This window comes from Hippoglossus stenolepis, chromosome 6, assembly GCF_022539355.2.
Source record: "Hippoglossus stenolepis isolate QCI-W04-F060 chromosome 6, HSTE1.2, whole genome shotgun sequence".
NCBI lineage: Eukaryota > Metazoa > Chordata > Actinopteri > Pleuronectiformes > Pleuronectidae > Hippoglossus > Hippoglossus stenolepis.
Window position 1 is genome coordinate 12979831 of NC_061488.1, and position 17685 is coordinate 12997515.

At 44.5% G+C, this 17685-nt stretch overlaps 1 protein-coding gene across 1 annotated transcript; it reads right to left on the bottom strand.

Moving 5' to 3' along the window:
- Window positions 1–140: 140 nt before the first annotated feature.
- Window positions 141–16131, bottom strand: acvr1ba (activin A receptor type 1Ba). Its single transcript, XM_035159689.2, has 9 exons — window positions 15924–16131; window positions 6175–6411; window positions 5795–6055; window positions 5279–5509; window positions 4851–5018; window positions 4526–4682; window positions 3701–3825; window positions 3463–3593; window positions 141–2602 (listed from the first exon to the last, which is right to left on the bottom strand). The coding sequence occupies exons 1-9, from the start codon at window positions 15985–15987 to the stop codon at window positions 2477–2479; spliced, it is 1500 nt and encodes a 499-aa protein (XP_035015580.1). The 5' UTR covers window positions 15988–16131; the 3' UTR covers window positions 141–2476.
- Between the last annotated feature and the right edge of the window lie 1554 nt (window positions 16132–17685).

Below are 17685 nucleotides of genomic sequence, written 5' to 3' on the forward strand. Positions count from 1 at the left end.
ATACATCAGAGGAGTCCTCTTTAAAATCCAGTATGAACGGTAGGAATAATAACAGGGAGTAAAATCTTGAAGATGTAACATCTGTATTCACGTGACAGCTGCTGACAATGAACATCTGCAATGACGAGCACAGTCCCAGGTAAGAAAAAGAGGAATTTATTGTATCTCATCTATTTACACTTTTGAACTAATTCTGAAAAGATTTTTGCACAACATGATTTTTGAATCTTGAAGAATTACACAATGAACAGGATGTCTGATGAACACATACCCATGGCAACAAACCAAACATGGACTGGAGTGTTTTTGACTGTTTTGGTTCAAGTGACAGAAGTCTCCCATCCCCCTCCCCTCCTCCCCAGCTCTTCTCCACTCTGCCTGTCGAACCTCTCCCCATGTTAACAGTAGCAGCAACATGTCGGGGTACACAGCCAACAACCTGAACACAAGGAGGTCTTCAGAAAGAAATAACAACAGGCAGGAAGAGGGAAAGACTTCAAGAATTCATCCACCTTAGTGCAGAGGAGCCAGTGTTTGAGACAGCATGCAAAATGGATAAACAACATGACACGGATTCTTGATCAAGTGATGACGTAATGAACATTAACTAAAGTCCATGTGGACGTAACAGTGCAGAGCCTGATGGTGACAAAACGTCAGTGTAATACTTTGATAGTCTCGTCCGCAGCCACTCGCAGCTGCAGGCGACAAGAGGACAATGAAAACGTGCAGTTTCACTTTACAGCAAGTCCGTCTTTGAAGTAAAAACCTCTGAGCTGCTTTTCACATCTAACTGCATGATCCCTGCGTGTGATCCGCCACCGGCCGCCTTCGAACACCACCGGTGGCTAAATCGGCATTCAGGGTTTTTACACGATGCGCCGTAATATTCCAGTGTCAATGAGAAAGAGGTCGTATGTAGGAGCAGGTCTGCATCACTGAGCTCTGACAAGAACTCGTAAAGTGATTCCAACAAATATACATTTCAAAATAAAAACAGAAGATGCAAGGAACAAAAAAAAAAATTAAATCAACTGGGATCAGTAGTACCACCGAATTGCCATGAGAGGAGCAAGTGAAAAAAAAAAAAAAGAAGAAAATTCCAGCAAATGACACCGTCTACTTCCTGGCACAGTTAGACACCATGCGGACAGATCACATAACAGACTTCTGAAAAGTACCATTCAAGCAAGAACATATCACACTGGTGCTTGTGGTATAAAAGGAACAAATGCATGTTTTATATACAAATCATATGTACCCATCAGTAGTGTCAATGTCAAAAGAAAAAAAAAAATTACCCCATCATGATATCTTTATATAAAACACAAAATATAATTGAGGAAAAAAAACAAAACAATAAACAGTATTTTCATTGCCATTTCATACGCTTCTTATTTGCTCAGTGTGCACGATGTCATTGCCTTTTCACTAAAGGGCGTCACAGCTACATCCAGATCTGAACCGAGTGTTTTATTAAAAGAATGCAACAACCCCTTCATCTTCATCCTCATCATCCACATCATCCACATCATCATCATCCTCCTCCTCCTCCATCGTCTGGAAGATGGCGGTGAAAGCTCGGACTCAACGACAACACCACATTTCATATCACGACTCTGGCTTGTCACATCTCAATCTCACAGTGTTCATCAAAATATGAAATAAAAAATATCAACAAATAAATTAAAAATTAAAACCCTCCCAAAACATTATCCCTGCCACATTTCACACTTAAACACCAGGACTGATTAAGGGTTATACCTGAAGGTCTCACACATGATGAGGAAGCTACAGTTGAGTGCAACTAATTTCTGTCTGTAGGATTTAAAAAAAAGAAAATACACATTCCAGCTGTTCATGCTAAAAATCAACAGAATGAATGGCCGACAACTGCTTCTGTCTAATGAACTACAGCCGAGACCGGAGGACGTCCGAGTGTCTCGTGGTCCGGACGCGACGAGACACAGCTCTTCAGCCTCTTTCCGCAACATGGGCGTGTTATAAAGTGTTATGTCTCTAAAACATCAAACCCACAACATGCTCGGCTCTTCCGGACAAGGTTAGTCCATCACGGGAAAAGTTTCAGAGGTAAAAAAAGATTTAAAAAAAACAAACAAATCCCGTCGCTGTACAATAGTAATAATTCCTGCCATGGGAAATGAAAACAGAACGGTTGAGTGTGATGGTATTAACAGTGGTAGTGTTGTGGCCCATGGAGAAGAGAGGGGGTCGAGGGAGACGGGGGGGGAGACACGAGGATGGAAGGGGAGATAAAAGTTAAGGACAAGGGAGAGAGGGGGGGTTCTCAGTAGTTTTGGCTAAAAAGGTGAGGTAGGCCTTGTCACAACTTGGAGTGTGGCTTTAAAACTGGCAGGGTTTTCATTTGCAGTCTGTCTTTAGTGTTTCTTTCCTATTGGAGTGTGGTCTGGCTGCGCGTCTTCGGTGCGTCAACTGTTTTGACGGCGCCTGATCCTCACATTTTGATGTCCTCCTCCACGCTGAGCTGGGACAGAGTCTTCTTGATGCGCAGGGCGGTCAGTCTGGCCGCGCCGTTGGCGTACCAGCACTCCCTCATGATCTTCCCCATTACGCGCAGTGACTGCACAGGAAAGGAAAGGAAGGACACACGGGATCAATTGACAGAAAACACGTCTTAGGCCACGTCTACGATACTGTTGATATCTTTATACAAACACTCAAACAAGAATGCAGGGCCAGTAGGTGGGGCGATAAAATCGACATCAACAATCCATCAATACCAGAGAAGACTGTCGTGTTCCAAGTAATATTGGGCGAGGTAGATGCTTGTGAATGCCAGTAATGTGGTGGAGTGATGCTAAATTTAGTTTCAAACGTAAACCAGAGGCAGAGAAACCGGTATATAACCGCCATTGTTGTTTCTGGCTCATGCTCATTACACAAATCAACATTGAGCGTATGTGAGAAAGCAGTGATGTTATTTCCAAATGCTCAGTTTACATGTACACACAGATACATAAAAAACGGAGTTTTTCAAATCTGCCCTTTGGAAGGCATTTGTAAAAATCTTTGTTTTAGTTTCTTAGCGTGTAGACGAGAGGCCCAGATGCAAGGGGACAAGTTTGTTTTGAAAAATATTCCTATTAGTGTGGACAGGAGGTTTGTGTTAAACATGTTTGAAGCAGGGAACCCAATTTTGCTCCCACTTTGGAAATGCAGATCAGCAGAAAACATTCTAAATGTATCATTATAAAAAAACCAAGTTTTAAGGGTCTGCTCTAAGAGAAAACTTTACAACTTTCATTAGAGATTTGAGAAAGTAAAAGAAGCTGTTGGATCTTTTACACGACACAAGTTCATCTAACATCACGGAAAAACTAATTCACTGAGAGGTCGGACTCCAAAAACAGCCAGTAAATCTAATTTTAGAGACGCCCCAGTGCAGCTGCTGGTTTTCAGAGTATAAATAGTGTGAAATACCTCGTAGCTCTGCCACCAGTTGGGCACATTGGGCCTCAGTTTCTGGTCACACACCACCTTCCTCATCTCTTCTATGGAGGGGTCAGAGGGGACGAGGTCGTAGTAGGGCAGCTGGTACTCCTCATGGATACCTGCAGGACACAATGGAAAAGAGCTCTCAGTCTCAAGCTCCTGCTCCTTACTTCGACTTGTTCACATCGAGAACATTTAGGGTTCTTCTTTCTGAACAGAGTCTTACCTCCTGTATTGCAGCGACGCGCAATTTCCCAGTACACCAGACCCAGCGCATAGATGTCGGCACACTTGAAGGAATCAAAGTGTTTCATGTTGATGGTTTCGTCCAGAACCTCTGGAGCCATATACCTGGTGCGGACACACAGGGTACAAATGAGTCACAGCCACAAATGAGGAGTTTCATCTGACCGAGTTAAACTTTTCAATGATCATATTTAGTTTAAGGTTCAAGGTTAAAACATGTTAACAAATTTTTATACAACAAAAACATCCATCAAAGGGTTTTTGTGAAAGTTCCCGAGAGGGATGACAACTAGGAGTCTAACGAAAATACATAAAAAAAGAAAAGCCAAAAATTTTAAGCTATTTACATATTTCAGAGATTTGTTTATATTATTATTTCCAACTTTTCTCGCTTTTTGTAATACTCAAAAGAAAATGGAAACGATTAAAAAATAAAAATACACAGATAAACACACCATTTGATTATTAATAAGGTTATATATTATTTACCAGAACAGCTGGGTGCTGCAATTTTTAACAATTTTTTCTCAAACAGAATAAAGCATTTTCTGTGTGTAATCTTAAACTGCTTGACTTTCCAGCAGCAGAGCAACATGTCAGTTCAGTAGTGTGGCTCATTAATGTGTTTTTCATTTTCATTAACACCATGCAGGACTATGGCAGAGAGTAATTATCAGGATACTATTTGTTTTCACTGCTGCTTTGCTCTCACGTGTTTTGCTGACTCTGTGAGAAGACCTGTAAAACCCCCGATGCAAAACTAACTTTGTGTCGTTAGGAATTAATGGAGGATGGAAACATTTACCTCTTCGTGCCCACGCGCTGGTTCGGTGCGATATCGATTGTGTCTGTGATGGACTCGTGGCGGACTGCCAGGCCGAGGTCAGCTATAGCACACATGCCGTTCTTCTTAACCAGGATATTTTTAGACTTGAGGTCACGGTGAGCAATACCAGGCTTACCTGCAGCCGAACAGATAACACATCATTACATATGCCTCAAGGGCTCAGCAGAAACAGCACACTCTGGCAGGATGTAAATAACTTATGTGTGTGCTTTCATGTTCCCGCTGTGTTCATCCGTTTATGCATCGTATTCGCTGCATTTTAAACACGAGAGGTTTGTCTCACCCTGAGTGCCGAGGATCTCCATGTGGAGGTGAGCCAGGCCGCTGGCGGCGGACAGGGCGAGTTTGATCATGCCTTCGATGGTGACGGAGTAGCGGTTCAGGTAGTCAAACAGGGAGCCGTGCTCATGATAGTCTGACACCAGCCAGAGCTGAGTCCAAGTGCCATTATCTGACAGAGAGCAAAAAAACCACAGGGGTCAGAGATCACGCAATTCACTTGTAGAGAAACATCAAGTATGTGGTTAATCAAGTTTTGTTTAATCTGAAAATAAAGAGGTTTGAAATAGCATTGACAAGATGCAGCTCTTTTTAATTTGATTGAAAAGGACTTAAACTTTCTCACAGTGTCGGTGGGTCTATGAAATTATTAATTCTATGTTTTGGGTTAGTGTCTAAAATGTTCATGTGAATTTTCCACGTCTTCCTCACCTTTATTGTCTGCTGCAATGAATCCGAGGATGTTCTCATGTCGCAGCATGATTGTCTGGTAGATCTCGGCTTCTCTGAACCAGGAGCGCTCCTCTCTGGATGAGAAGATCTTCACCGCCACATCTCCTCCTCGCCACTTGCCCCTCCACACTTCACCAAAACGACCCTTTCCTATTATCTCCTGCAGCACAATGGTCCTGGCCACCGTCCGCTGCACAAACAGGGGCAAACCTAAAGGGGGCAGCAGAGACAAACAGAAAATGAGCCATTGTTCCCTGTGGACTGGTTTTGTAGATGTGGGGTGGTGGAAATACCCTCAGCAGATTCTAGGTCAGGATAATTTTCGCGAGTGTTGCAGTTGAGTAACGGCTCATTTGTATATTTATAGAACGACATGAAAGACTGTTCTGCTACTGCTTTCGCTGACAATACATGACACCTAGTTATTAAAGACAGAATATTCTCCATAGCCAAACACATTGATTTCATTACATCAGATGCTCAGCATGTACTGACCAGAGCCAGACCCGGAGGTGGACATGTCATAGATGAGGTCCTGCAGGGTCTTGTCCTTGGCCAAGTACAGATGGTCACAGGAGGGGTCCTCTACCTCCAGCCTCTGCCTGTGGCTGTAGGCTCTCTGGTGATACTGGAACAGGAACACTCCGACCATCAGCAGCACACATAGCAGAAACACAGGGCCTGCGATGACCGCCACCAGCTCCACTGGCCCCCAGGGACCTCCTGAACCTGACCAGTCTCCACTCTTTGTTGGGACTACGATGGCAAACAAACGAAACGGATGAGCAGAGGCGATCACTTCAAAATTCAATTGTCCCTGATAAACTGAAAGAAATCTGATGATAATAATAATGATGATGATGATGGAGCCTCACCTGGAACTTTCAGGTCAATACTGTTGCAGTAATCTTCATAGCAGCAATGTGTGTTGAGCAGCCCTTCGGCACTCAGACAGTAGAAGGGCTGTCCAGGGGGGACCAGGTGGTCCCGGTTTATACAGATGCGTACATGTTGCTCATCCCCCTCGATGTTGTATGTGGAGGCCATGCAGGCGCCATCCGTCTCACACTCGAAGCCCGTCTTCTCACAGTTTGTGCAGTTACAACGCAGAGCTGCGGAAAGGGACAGAGACAGATAAATAACAATTTATCAGATTGAGGCCAGGGAAAATCTATATCACTGCTCCATTTTGTCCAGCAGGAGGCAAGCTAACCCCACATATTCAACACAGGATGTAAAGAGTGTAGTGTCCCACTGAGCTTCAGGCATTTTGACTCCAGCAGACACAGAGCTGGGAGTTCAGCGGCAGCAGCCAGACAGCCTTGATGGCCCTGAAACCAGATCCTTCACTGCAGATGAACCCAAACACGCAGGGTGGAGATGGACCTGCCCAGTGGGACAGACAAAGTGAAACCCAACAAGGGGAGAGGTTTTTCTGCCAAATCCCCAATGCAGCATTCTGCTCCATGCCTCTCCCCTGCTTTGCTCACACCGACACAGAGAGCTGCCACTGTTTGAGCTAATGAGACAGGAGTTTTATTAAACACAGCACACTCCTGCGTGGGGACCTATTAAAGCTGACAGAATGGAACTCCAGCCGCCGCTGTAATAAAACTACGAAGGTCCACCTACACAGTCAATTGAGGGCAGTGCCAGAAAGTCCACACAAATCTGTCACTTCTAAAACAAAAACAGCAATCGTTGGGCGACCTGGAGAGCAAGAAACTGCAAACTGATTAGATTTGGAGTGAAATGTGATTTTCAGTCGCAGCACACATGCTTCTCATTTGGGGTTAAGGTCAGCACAAAAAGGCTTCTCCCAAGGTTTTCTTCTTCCAAACAGTCCAGAACAGGACAAGGCAAGGTTACATGGTTGCTGGGTCTAGTTTTCACATGGGAAAAAAGCATAGGGAAGCAGCTAAGCTCAACTGAAGCCCAGTAAGTGGTAAATGACATACTGTCTGACTGACAACGGCACCGTGAGTGAGGCGTGACAGGCCCAGAGCTGATCCTGGGTCAAAACAAAAGCTGGACCACTCAAGACTAATCGCTGTGGACTTAGCGAAGACAAGACCACCGCACCAACAACAACAGAGGAGAGGACACAAAGCAGAGAGGAATTTCAATCCAAATTCCCCAACAAAAAAGAGCCTCAGCATTGGTTGGACCATTGACAATGTCTGGCCCAGAGGAAAGAAAGGGTTTTAAGAGTGGCAAGCTTCCACTAATCCTCTGTGTCTTATCCTGAGGGTTTCTTTGAACAGGGGAGCTCACTGATCTTCCCTCAAAGTACCAAGGCTCTGTCAAAGAGGTGTCAGCAGATTTTAACACATTGTTGAACCAGAGTCGTCACATGATTAGGCTTTTATCCGGTATGGTTCACTTTAAAAAAAAAAAAAAATCTAAGTGAGTAATGCAAAGATTACACCATCAACATGTAACAAACCAAGTGGACAAAACCACAAAACCTGGTGCCATAGGAGTAGTTTCCTCTGAACTCTGGGAGGTTGTGTTCTGTGTGGGAGCATTTTTTGCATGTGGCGTGTATGCGGATGTGTCTATGCTTGTCCACTGATCGGTAACGGGAAATGTGGAACACACAGGGTTTCAGTAATATTTCTCATCTGTTTGGTGTTTGCGTGAGAGTGTGTGTTGCTCCACAGGAGGCGAGCGGGAAAGTGGCAGGAACTCCTGGCAGTGACTGTCCAAATTCGGTAAAGTTCGCATGCAGATGGAATTTCCTGCAGATTACACAGAGGTGAAGCCGGCTGGGGTTGATAAAGACAGAAAAACAAGCCCTGTGTTGTGCCACATCACGCTAATCTGTAGCACCAGTGGAGCAAATAGTTTAGCTGAATTTAACAGATGATATAAGTAACACTGCTGTAGGTTGAAAGGCAGGACAACACTCGTTAACCATCTAATACAGATGACCTGAAACCCCCCTTCAAGCGTCTTTCTCTTTTGTAGGCCTGTTGTTCGCTGGCGGTTGTTGAGCAAGTGTTTCTTCACAGCAAACATACATTACAGTCCTTATCTTTTCTCCCAAGAATCAAAGTGAAGACTATATAAGAGTTAATAGGACAACCATACTGCATCAATTCGAGGCAATAAATTATCATCAGTGAGCCGATTAGAAAAGCAAGATGTGAAATGAACAGGCACATCCATCATGGAGACGCTGTGTGCGGTAAGACAGATGGTACACAGACATACAGACAGAAGCTCAGGAAGGAAACCAAACATGGCTGGAAACAAACATGTTCCCTTTTTGAGGCTGCCATGGCTGGTTTGTGGTCTACCGAGAGTTTGGTTTGTGCTAAGTCTTCCGAGACAGATTGATCCGGCAGAACTTTCCAGTTTTTCCCTCTCGCCCGCAATGAAACAGACATAACACACGTCACACAACTTGCCTTTTTCTGTGTGTGGTATCAAAGCGGAGTATGAAACAAGGAAGGGATTGCAGTCTTTGCCAGCTGTATATGCTGTGGTAAGTGAAATTGGAGAGGGGGTAACATTGGTACCTTTCACACTTGGCATTTAGATCAATCTCAGGTGAGCCGATCACAAGTGTACAGCTTTACATACAGGTGTGAATGCATTTGGGATTGGAGACCCCATCACTCAGACCATATCCTGAGGTGGTCTGGGCCACATATACCCCACATCCACAGATCTGATCACGCAAAACACATGTTAAAGACACATGTTCATGTCTGATATGAACAGGGCCGCAGTGTGTGTTCCACTCTGCTCTGGAAGAACAAAAATCTGCTATGACATCTCAATATGCTAGTGAGTTTTTAAAACTCCTTTAGGAAATGAACAGTTAACAAACTAAACATATTTGCTACGATTGTTTATTGTGGAGCCAGCTGACATCGAACAACTTACAACATCACAACCTACAGCATGAAGCTGCAAAGTTATGACAATCCCAACAACGTCCCTCTGCCCGATTTCCATATGCTGTACATCCTGATCATTTCCCCCATTCTGAGGAGTCATGCACTGTTTGGGACAACCTACTGATCCAAAGAGTGCTTATCAGAACTGACTCAGTCGTGGCAAAGACCTTTCAGACATGAGCAAAACATCCAGAAAATTAGGTCCAGACATTTTCCAGAGTTTGTCTTTCACACATGAAGATCTCAGCAGATTATTGTCCAAGTCAGACGCATTCACAATAGAAAATGAAGTCTGCTGCAGGAAGCAGAGTGTTTTTGCTTAGAGTGCTTTGTCACCACGTTGGCTTTTGTCACCAAAAACCTTCAAATGGACATTTACGTCGGCATCTTCTAAGTGTATGACACGTCTTTTTCATCAGGAGATATTTCTATTCTCCCAGTTTAATCTTGATCAACACTCCCACCCACTTGCTATGAATTATCTGGATTTGTGTATTTTCACATGGTCTCAACTCTGAAACTTTCCTGATACGTTACAGAGGGGCTGGCAGGAAAAAATCGTCAAGAGGAATTGACCTGGACATTTGCATTCTCACAAACTCCGGAAAGTTTCCAGACTTCAGTTCATGTCTGAAAGCAGCTTAACTAACCAAAACCCAGAAAAAAGGCTGCTAATAGCATTAGCAGTGCAATGATCGGACTGTGGAGGTCTCTCTGGGGATAAGCACTTTCAGCCACTGCATTAGACAGGTTAGTGTGATATATGTGTTCAATAATTTAGTCTGGACCTCAGACTATGTTATAAAGAATTGGATATAGTCGGTGATAGGAAAAAGGTCCCCCCCCCCCATGTGTTAAGGGCTTCCACGTGATTATACCACATGTCAGCTGCCTCCATAAAAGACAAGATGCCCCATGGTGACCAATATGGAAAGTCTACAACAAAATATGTTATTATATATACTGAAACCCTGTAAACCCAATACTCTCAGTAAACAGCTGTGCTTATTGATTAGCAAATTGCCCATTACAAGCAAACACAAGGAGCGGTATTAAAGGGATACCTCCAGAAAAATACACAATATACTGTGTATGTATGTATGTATGTATGTATGTATGTATGTATGTATGTATGTATGTATGTATGTATGTATGTATATATATACACATACATATACACACACATATATATATATACATATACATACACAGACAGTGTGAAATCATGAACTCAAAAATAAAAAAGCTGTATAACCACATCAGAAGAATTCGTGGCCCACTGGCATTCACCCAAACACCATGTTGTTTGCTCTGCATATCTCACTGGATTCAGAGCAGAAGTGTTACAAAGCTAGACTGGGAATAATATCAAGCCTAAATATACAAAGATCTGAGTGCAGGCTGGGTGTACGTGGTTTTTGAGTGAACTCTGCTCTTGTATCCACATAATTGGTGGTCTTCACACTGGTCCTTTGTGTGGAGATTAAGACGACATGAGGAGGGATTGGACTGGCCCTGCACGAACAAAGAGCAGAGTGGAGTGGGGGAGCACACTTCAGCGTGGAGCAATGAGGGGGATGGGTGGCGCGCAGGGGACAGACCAGGGTTAGCAGTAACAACCGCAATGTTTGGGGGGCTGCATTGGGCCAGACAGGAAGGGGGCTGGTCCCATATTGAGCAGGACAATACAGAGAGGAGGGGGCCGAGAGGGTAACGAGTGGGACTTACAGGGCCCCCCAGCTGTGATTGAGGTCTACCCAAGTGACCAGCTGCGACCATCATTAAAACCCAGTCTAGACTTTGACTTGCGGAAGGGGGTAAATAGCAGGAAAAAGGAATCAGCGGAGGAGAAAAGGGGAGAGCGCACCAAAAAAAAAAGTTACTCCTTCGAGCTAGTGTGTGAAGTTCCTATCATTCCGTTCATGTTGAGACAGGAAATAGCAGACACACTGAGGAGAGGATTAATAGGACATTGTTGCCATAACCAGCATTGTCTTAACTTGGACGCAGCTAAAAACCACAGCATAGTCCCATTCCAAACAGCTTTACACATTCACCACGATGACAGTGTTTGGTGCCAACGTGGGTGTTGTTCAGACTTACTCGTGCGGAGCAGCCCTATCAAAACAGAGGTGGACTTTTGAGGGTGGCGAGATTCTGAAGTCTGTGGTAAACACTTTAAGAGTGCTAAGCGCAGGGCGGTGGGGTTACATTAACACAGTGGGTTTCTGGGGGCTAAGTGACGCATGCAGAGATCGTCTGTGCGTGTGTACGGGGAGCAGAGCACCATTACCAAAATGCACCGGCTGAAATAAGATCCATACAGATACCAGACTGAGAGCTGATCAAGACAGGCAGACGCCACCAGACAGTGTGAGTGCAACATACACATACAGGCGCACACACACGCACGCGCCACAACTGTGTCCTAATCAATGCTAGGGGAAGGAGGAAAGTCATTACCTTTGTCTGCATCTCAGGGTCAGATTACTGATCTGATTCTAAAGTGAGGTCTCTGGGGCTATGGCCGCGTCTACTATCTCTACCAACCACTACCCTCTAGGCTACAGCGCATCCTGTCTGCTCATCTGTCTGACTGCCTGCCTGTCTGCCTGTATGACTGTCCGTCAGTCTAATGAGATCGAAAGGCACACAACTGTGAGCACAGACTCACTTCAGACCCGCTGCTGATGCTGGTGGTCAAATCCCTTAACTGGTCAATGCTGCCTCTTTAATGACCCAGTGTGTTGCAGCTCTGGGAGCCAATGCATCAGCCATGTGATTTCAGCTTAAAAACCCTTCTCAGTATTAGCAGAGCAGAGACTTAATTTCTTTTTTTCCCTGCCACACTATGACTGTTGTTTAAGTTTTGTTCTGGCTCCAGATTGTTGGCTTGGTTGGGAGGCAAACAACAATGTCAACAGTGTTCTGGTACTGAAAACACCAACAACATTAAAAGAGCAAAAAAATACTAGTACTCTCACAGTAATTTACTTCATGTATTGCATTGGCATTAGTGTAAAGTATTTGACACGAATCAGCTCTTTACTTAGTTTTATATTCGACATCTTCATTGTATAAATTGTATATTATACAATTTTATTATAGAAATAAACTAAACAGAGCAAAAGTATTTCACAGCAAACAGAACTGACGATAAAAATGTGCGGTACACAGTGGAAAAAATGATGATTATCTTATGATATTTTGTATACAACGCATTATCTGGTAATGTTATGACACCAAAGCAACTTTGGTGTCATAAGGCTATCATCATCATCATCATCATCAAATAGCCCAGCCCCAACTCTGTGCTGATGCAGAAGATACAAAGGGCCAGTCAAAGTATCCTGCCAAATCATACCATCAAATGAATATTACATTACTAATAAAAAAAGAAAAAAGACCAACGTTTCATATTAAAAGTTTTTTTCAAGGTTGCTTAAGTGAGTTAAACACAACTGGGAAGTGAGGGCCTGACGAAGGAAAGACGGTAGTTAACTAGTTAGACAATACACACTGAAAACTAAAAATCGTACCAACCCCACCGAACAAAGTAAATCGCTGTCAGGGAAGTTGACTGCACAACTTCCTGCAGAAAACAGGAGGCAGAGCAGGTCTGATCTGCATTCCAACAGCAGCCAAAACAGCAAATCAAACACCTCTTCAGAGAGACATCTGGGGGATGGGTGTCAGGTTTATCCCTATAGACATGAACCTGCACAGCTACCGGGGCTGTCTGGGTGTACTGTGACAATAACAACTCTATCACCAACAGTTAAGGAATGACACAAAAAGCAAATGTTCTACCACCAACACATAAACTACACAAACCCTGTAAACAGACACAAAGTGCTTGGAATGAAATTAAAGGCATGGAGGAGATTTTTGCAACCGAGAAGTGGGCTGGCTCTGCGGTGGCAGTAATCCCTTGTGGTCCAACATTGGTAATGGCGGAGTTGGGTCATTCGGGGGCTATACTGTCTGCTGTAGCAATTAGGGCTCTGTGCCTCTGGGCCATCGGAGGTCATTACCAACAGTGGTCATTATGGAGGGAAAACTAGACCACCCCAGACCGGCCCTGACCCTGCCAGACTCAGCGCCACATTATAGAGACTGTCGCTAGTTTTGAGTCAGAAAGTACGATGAGGCGTAGAGCTTTAAAAAAAAAAGAAAAAGATTTAGCTTCAGGGATCCATGAGCATAAACATCTATCGATTGAGAACAGGCCTCAACAACTGCTAAACGTTAAGGAAAGAATTAAACAACTTTCTCCATTTAGACAGCTGGAAATATCACCCCCCCCCACACACACACACACACACACACAGTCTCTTTATATGCACACACCTTTGAACCCAATAAGTCGCAGCCTTTCTTCGCACATTCCCTTGGCTCTGATCTAATGGGCAGGTGTACACATGCTCCGATTTTGACTAGCCCGCACTTCCTCCACCTGAACCCCTTCACATCCAGTTTGACATTAAACAGCACCTGTACCAGAGCAGTTGTTCTGCTAGCGAGCTGAAACGAAGGGACTTTCCCAATTAGCCTGTCTTTAATTCACACAGAGTCACATCAGGGAATGACAGGACTCTGGCAGGACTGGTGATACTGTAGAATGTAGAAGGGTGACTCAAAGTGAGTTCAAAGAGTTCAGAGATGGCAAGAGCTATCAATGCCTAAACAACAAACAAACAAAACAGCCGAGGTTGAATTCTCTCCAGCTCCCTGTGGTGGCAGTGAGTAAGTGAAAGCAGGAGTGGGACCAGAGATAACGAAGGACAGATTAAATACTGATAAAGCACCAGGCCTTTTATATGAGAGAGAATGGAGAGAGTGGGAAGAAAAGAGAACGACAGGGACGCACCCTACCTCAGGGCAGTGTGGTTGACAGGGCCCATATCACATTGCTACTGTGTTCAATGCACTCAGGCAGACTGCGTTACGCAGGCCTGTAATGCCCATAACACCACTGACTTCTAATCCTTAGAGTCGACAACAAGGGACGGATTCATCAAACCGGAGAGTGGAGCAAATTCCCACAAAAACCCACGACACATTGGCCACAGCCCTGGAATCTGCTCGAGCACAGCTAGTTTCAGGTTTGTCTGGTTTCAGCCCTTGCATGGTGTAATCCATTATATGGTGTGAAACCATGGCTCCAGACAGACTTGTGGGCCCCTTGCATGACAGACCCCGCCAGCTGGACAAACCCATCATCACCCCCTGTCTCAGGACACAGACGCACACACACACACACCCACCAGCTCTCCCCTCACACATCACTGTCGATGTTAGAATAACCCAGTCAAACAAACCTGCCACTCAGGTGTGATCATTTTCCCCGTGTGTCTTGCATGAAAGCATCGTTGGTGGACTGCGCCCTTATCTAAACTAAGCTGAGGAGGCATAATTTTACGATTCTTTGGAAGGATGAGTCATTTCAAAAAGCAGAAGATATACATTAATAGACCACAAGGAAGACAGGGTGTTTATTCTGGCGCGCGCAACTGAATTATGTCTTTTCATTACTCCGCTTGTGCAGCGTGGCAGGCTGCAACAAGGCAAAACGCAGACACCATTGTGGGGGGGATATAGAGTTTGTGTAACACAAGGCTTTAGAAAACCCTTTTGAGTGAAAGTTGGGCACAAAGTCCCAAAGCTGAGCAGAGGGGCCAAAGAGGCAAATACACACACAAGTCCAGTTCAGCTTCAGCCCCATTGGGGTGCGGAGGTGTGGAGCTGGGTATCAGCTGCTCCGGCAGCAGGATTCAGACTGAAGCGGCCCCTCAACGGGCGCCTCAAAAGACCCCACTTGCCACATTTCCATCACAATGAACCCAGACTTCAACTCTGACTTGTGTCTGGGACGGCTGAATGCACGGCTGTTGTCGCCCTATGCCAGCCTTCGCTTTCTGCTGGAGGCCACTGAGGAGGCTTTTCTCTCCCCTTACAAATGGGCAGCGATGGAGGAGCTGCCAGTATTTACTCTCAAAAACACATTTCATGCACACAAGTGCGGCGGAGGCCTTCCATTCACAAGACCCCCTCTCTCTCTCTCTCTGCCGGTCTGTGTGTGGAAACCAGCACTTAGACGTGTGTCGGAACGGAAAGTGAGCACATTGCACATATTTCACCTCCACACCTGAGTAGCACAGGGACAAACAGGCGCAGGTAAACAAGACCCTGTTTGGGTAAATGTATTGGATTAAGAGCCACTGGGATATTACAACCACACACTGGGGATTATAACCACACACCTAACGTGTCCACACCACATTGCACAATTATATTATTTCAGTTTTCTAACCCACAAATTAAGCATTTTTTTAAACTTTACTCAGTTCATTATCCAGTTAGCTAGCCGACGTTAGCTGCCGCCTCGGACCAAACAGCCCCACCATGTTGTTGTTGTGGTGGAGCTACTTGCTCCGTGTTTCATTAGCGACCATTATTAACACGTCGGGGTTGTTTGGTTTTTTGAAACCATTAAATTCCCGCTGAACGACAAAACTAGCAGGGCGACTTTTTTGTTAGTTCCGACCAAACGGCGGCTGTGTGGTGTTTTTTTGAGGTCGACGCTAGCTAGACGTCGGTTAGCCAAAAATCCTCCGGCTCAGAGCGCCATGGCGAGGAGCGACAGCAGGCGATGCCCGGTCCGGGAAAACACATCCGAGACAAAAGCCGGAGAGGTGCTCGGGAGGAGAACTTACCGCTACCGACGGCCGCCAGCCCGGACAGGGCCAGCAGCGTGAGGGCGATTCGTCTTAGAGCCATCCCGTCTGCATTCCCATCTCCCGGCGATGAAACGCGTCCTCGGTGTGTCGCTATCAACACGAGCAGACCTGAGACACAACCACAGTCCGACCGCACACAACCACACCGCCAGATACTAGACAGCCAGCCAGCGAGTGACGTGTTTAAAGGGGCGTGTGTGTGTGAGGGTGTGTGTGAGATAGTGTGTGCGTGTGTGTGTGTGTGTGTGTGTGTGTGTGTGTGTGTGTGTGTGTGTGTGTGTGTGTGTGTGTGTGTGTGTGTGTGTGTGTGTGTGTGTGTGTGTGTGCTGCTGCTGCATGTCCCCGTCTGCCACCACCACCGAGGTCAGGAGGACTGAGAAAAAAATATATAATAAAGACGAGGGGATTAAAATAAACACGTGTCGCAAAAAAATAATTAGCTAAACGTGGATACTTTCAAAAATAATTACATAATTTAATTGATTGCTTTTATTTATTAGTTAACTTTTAATAACGTTCAGTAAACAGAACAAATATAGAGCCAGTTCTCCTCTTTTCCCATTTTTCTGCAAGAGGTTTCTTCCAATTAATGAGGGAGTTTTTTTAAATAATTCTTTTGGCTTTGACCTTGATTTTGCTGATTTATTTGTCGCTATACAAATCAAATTGAATTGAATTGAGCTCAATGTCAAGGGCCCCCAGATTTGCAGAATATATCTTGTGTTTACATAAATCGAGCAATCGTAAATCAGTCATGATGTTGCAACGCTGAAGCACAATATCAACGACAATATAACAGGTCGTCCATTCTCTTTCTTTAACATCTTTTACAGTGAATTCTGTCAAAATAGACCTGCATGGTTTTACTTTGAATCCTTCAAATTGTCAAGTGATTCATACAGAGCATATTTTGCAGGTGGGATTGTCCCATCAGAGGAGAACTCAAGGATTATTTTTACTCTCAGTTGGTTTTACAATGTTTTTCTTTCATAATCGATATGGTGATCAGTGCATAAAGTGTCAGAAAAGCGTGGTAAATATGGATTCATTATTCCCTGAAGCCCACTTTCAAATATTGATGTATGAAAATTTAAATATATTGAGTTTACCATTATAGTTAACTGGGAAACTGGCAGATATTCAGATTTTAGAGGCTGATCCTAGTGATTGTTGGGGCATTTTTGCCAAAAAAGACTGATTAATTGATTAGCTAAATTATCAAATCACTTTCTCTCAAACAAATCGATTGGCTAATCAACAATTTCAGGTTTCTACGAGACTGGAAATCAACCGGGGGTCAATTGGGACCCAACAACTATTTTTTGGACCAGGAGCCTGCAGGGAGGTTAATCAGTTTTTTCGGGTATAAGTCGTGTGAGAACTTGCTAGACTCCTCTCTGGATTTAAACTGTGTCGGTGTCCTCTGTCTTTTCGTGTTGTCCCAGGCTGACTTGATGATGTGGAGATCCGGGCTCTGTATAGGGGCCTCACCATCTGTTTCAGGACCCCACTTCTTTATGACTCTGGCTGTATGGGGTCATTGTCACGCTGCAGACAGGGGCCTCCCTCACAGTGGATACAAATCTAGAGTGTCTAAAAATATATCACATAACAACAGTTTTACTGAAAATTCTCATTTTTATTGATACCAAGGCATTTAGAAAAAGGTTGAAGAGAACCAACAGAATAAATAGAACACAGTTGTATAAAATATACTCTATGATAGAAGCTATCATGA

Coding starts and splice junctions, on each gene's coding strand:
- acvr1ba (XM_035159689.2), bottom strand. CDS start 15,987: ATGGCTCTAAGACGAATCGCCCTCACGCTGCTGGCCCTGTCCGGGCTG. Junction 6,056..6,174: donor TATTGACCTGAAAGTTCCAG/GTGAGGCTCCAT, acceptor TTGCCATCGTAG/TCCCAACAAAGAGTGGAGAC. Junction 2,603..3,462: donor ACTGGTGGCAGAGCTACGAG/GTATTTCACACT, acceptor TTTCCTGTGCAG/TCACTGCGCGTAATGGGGAA.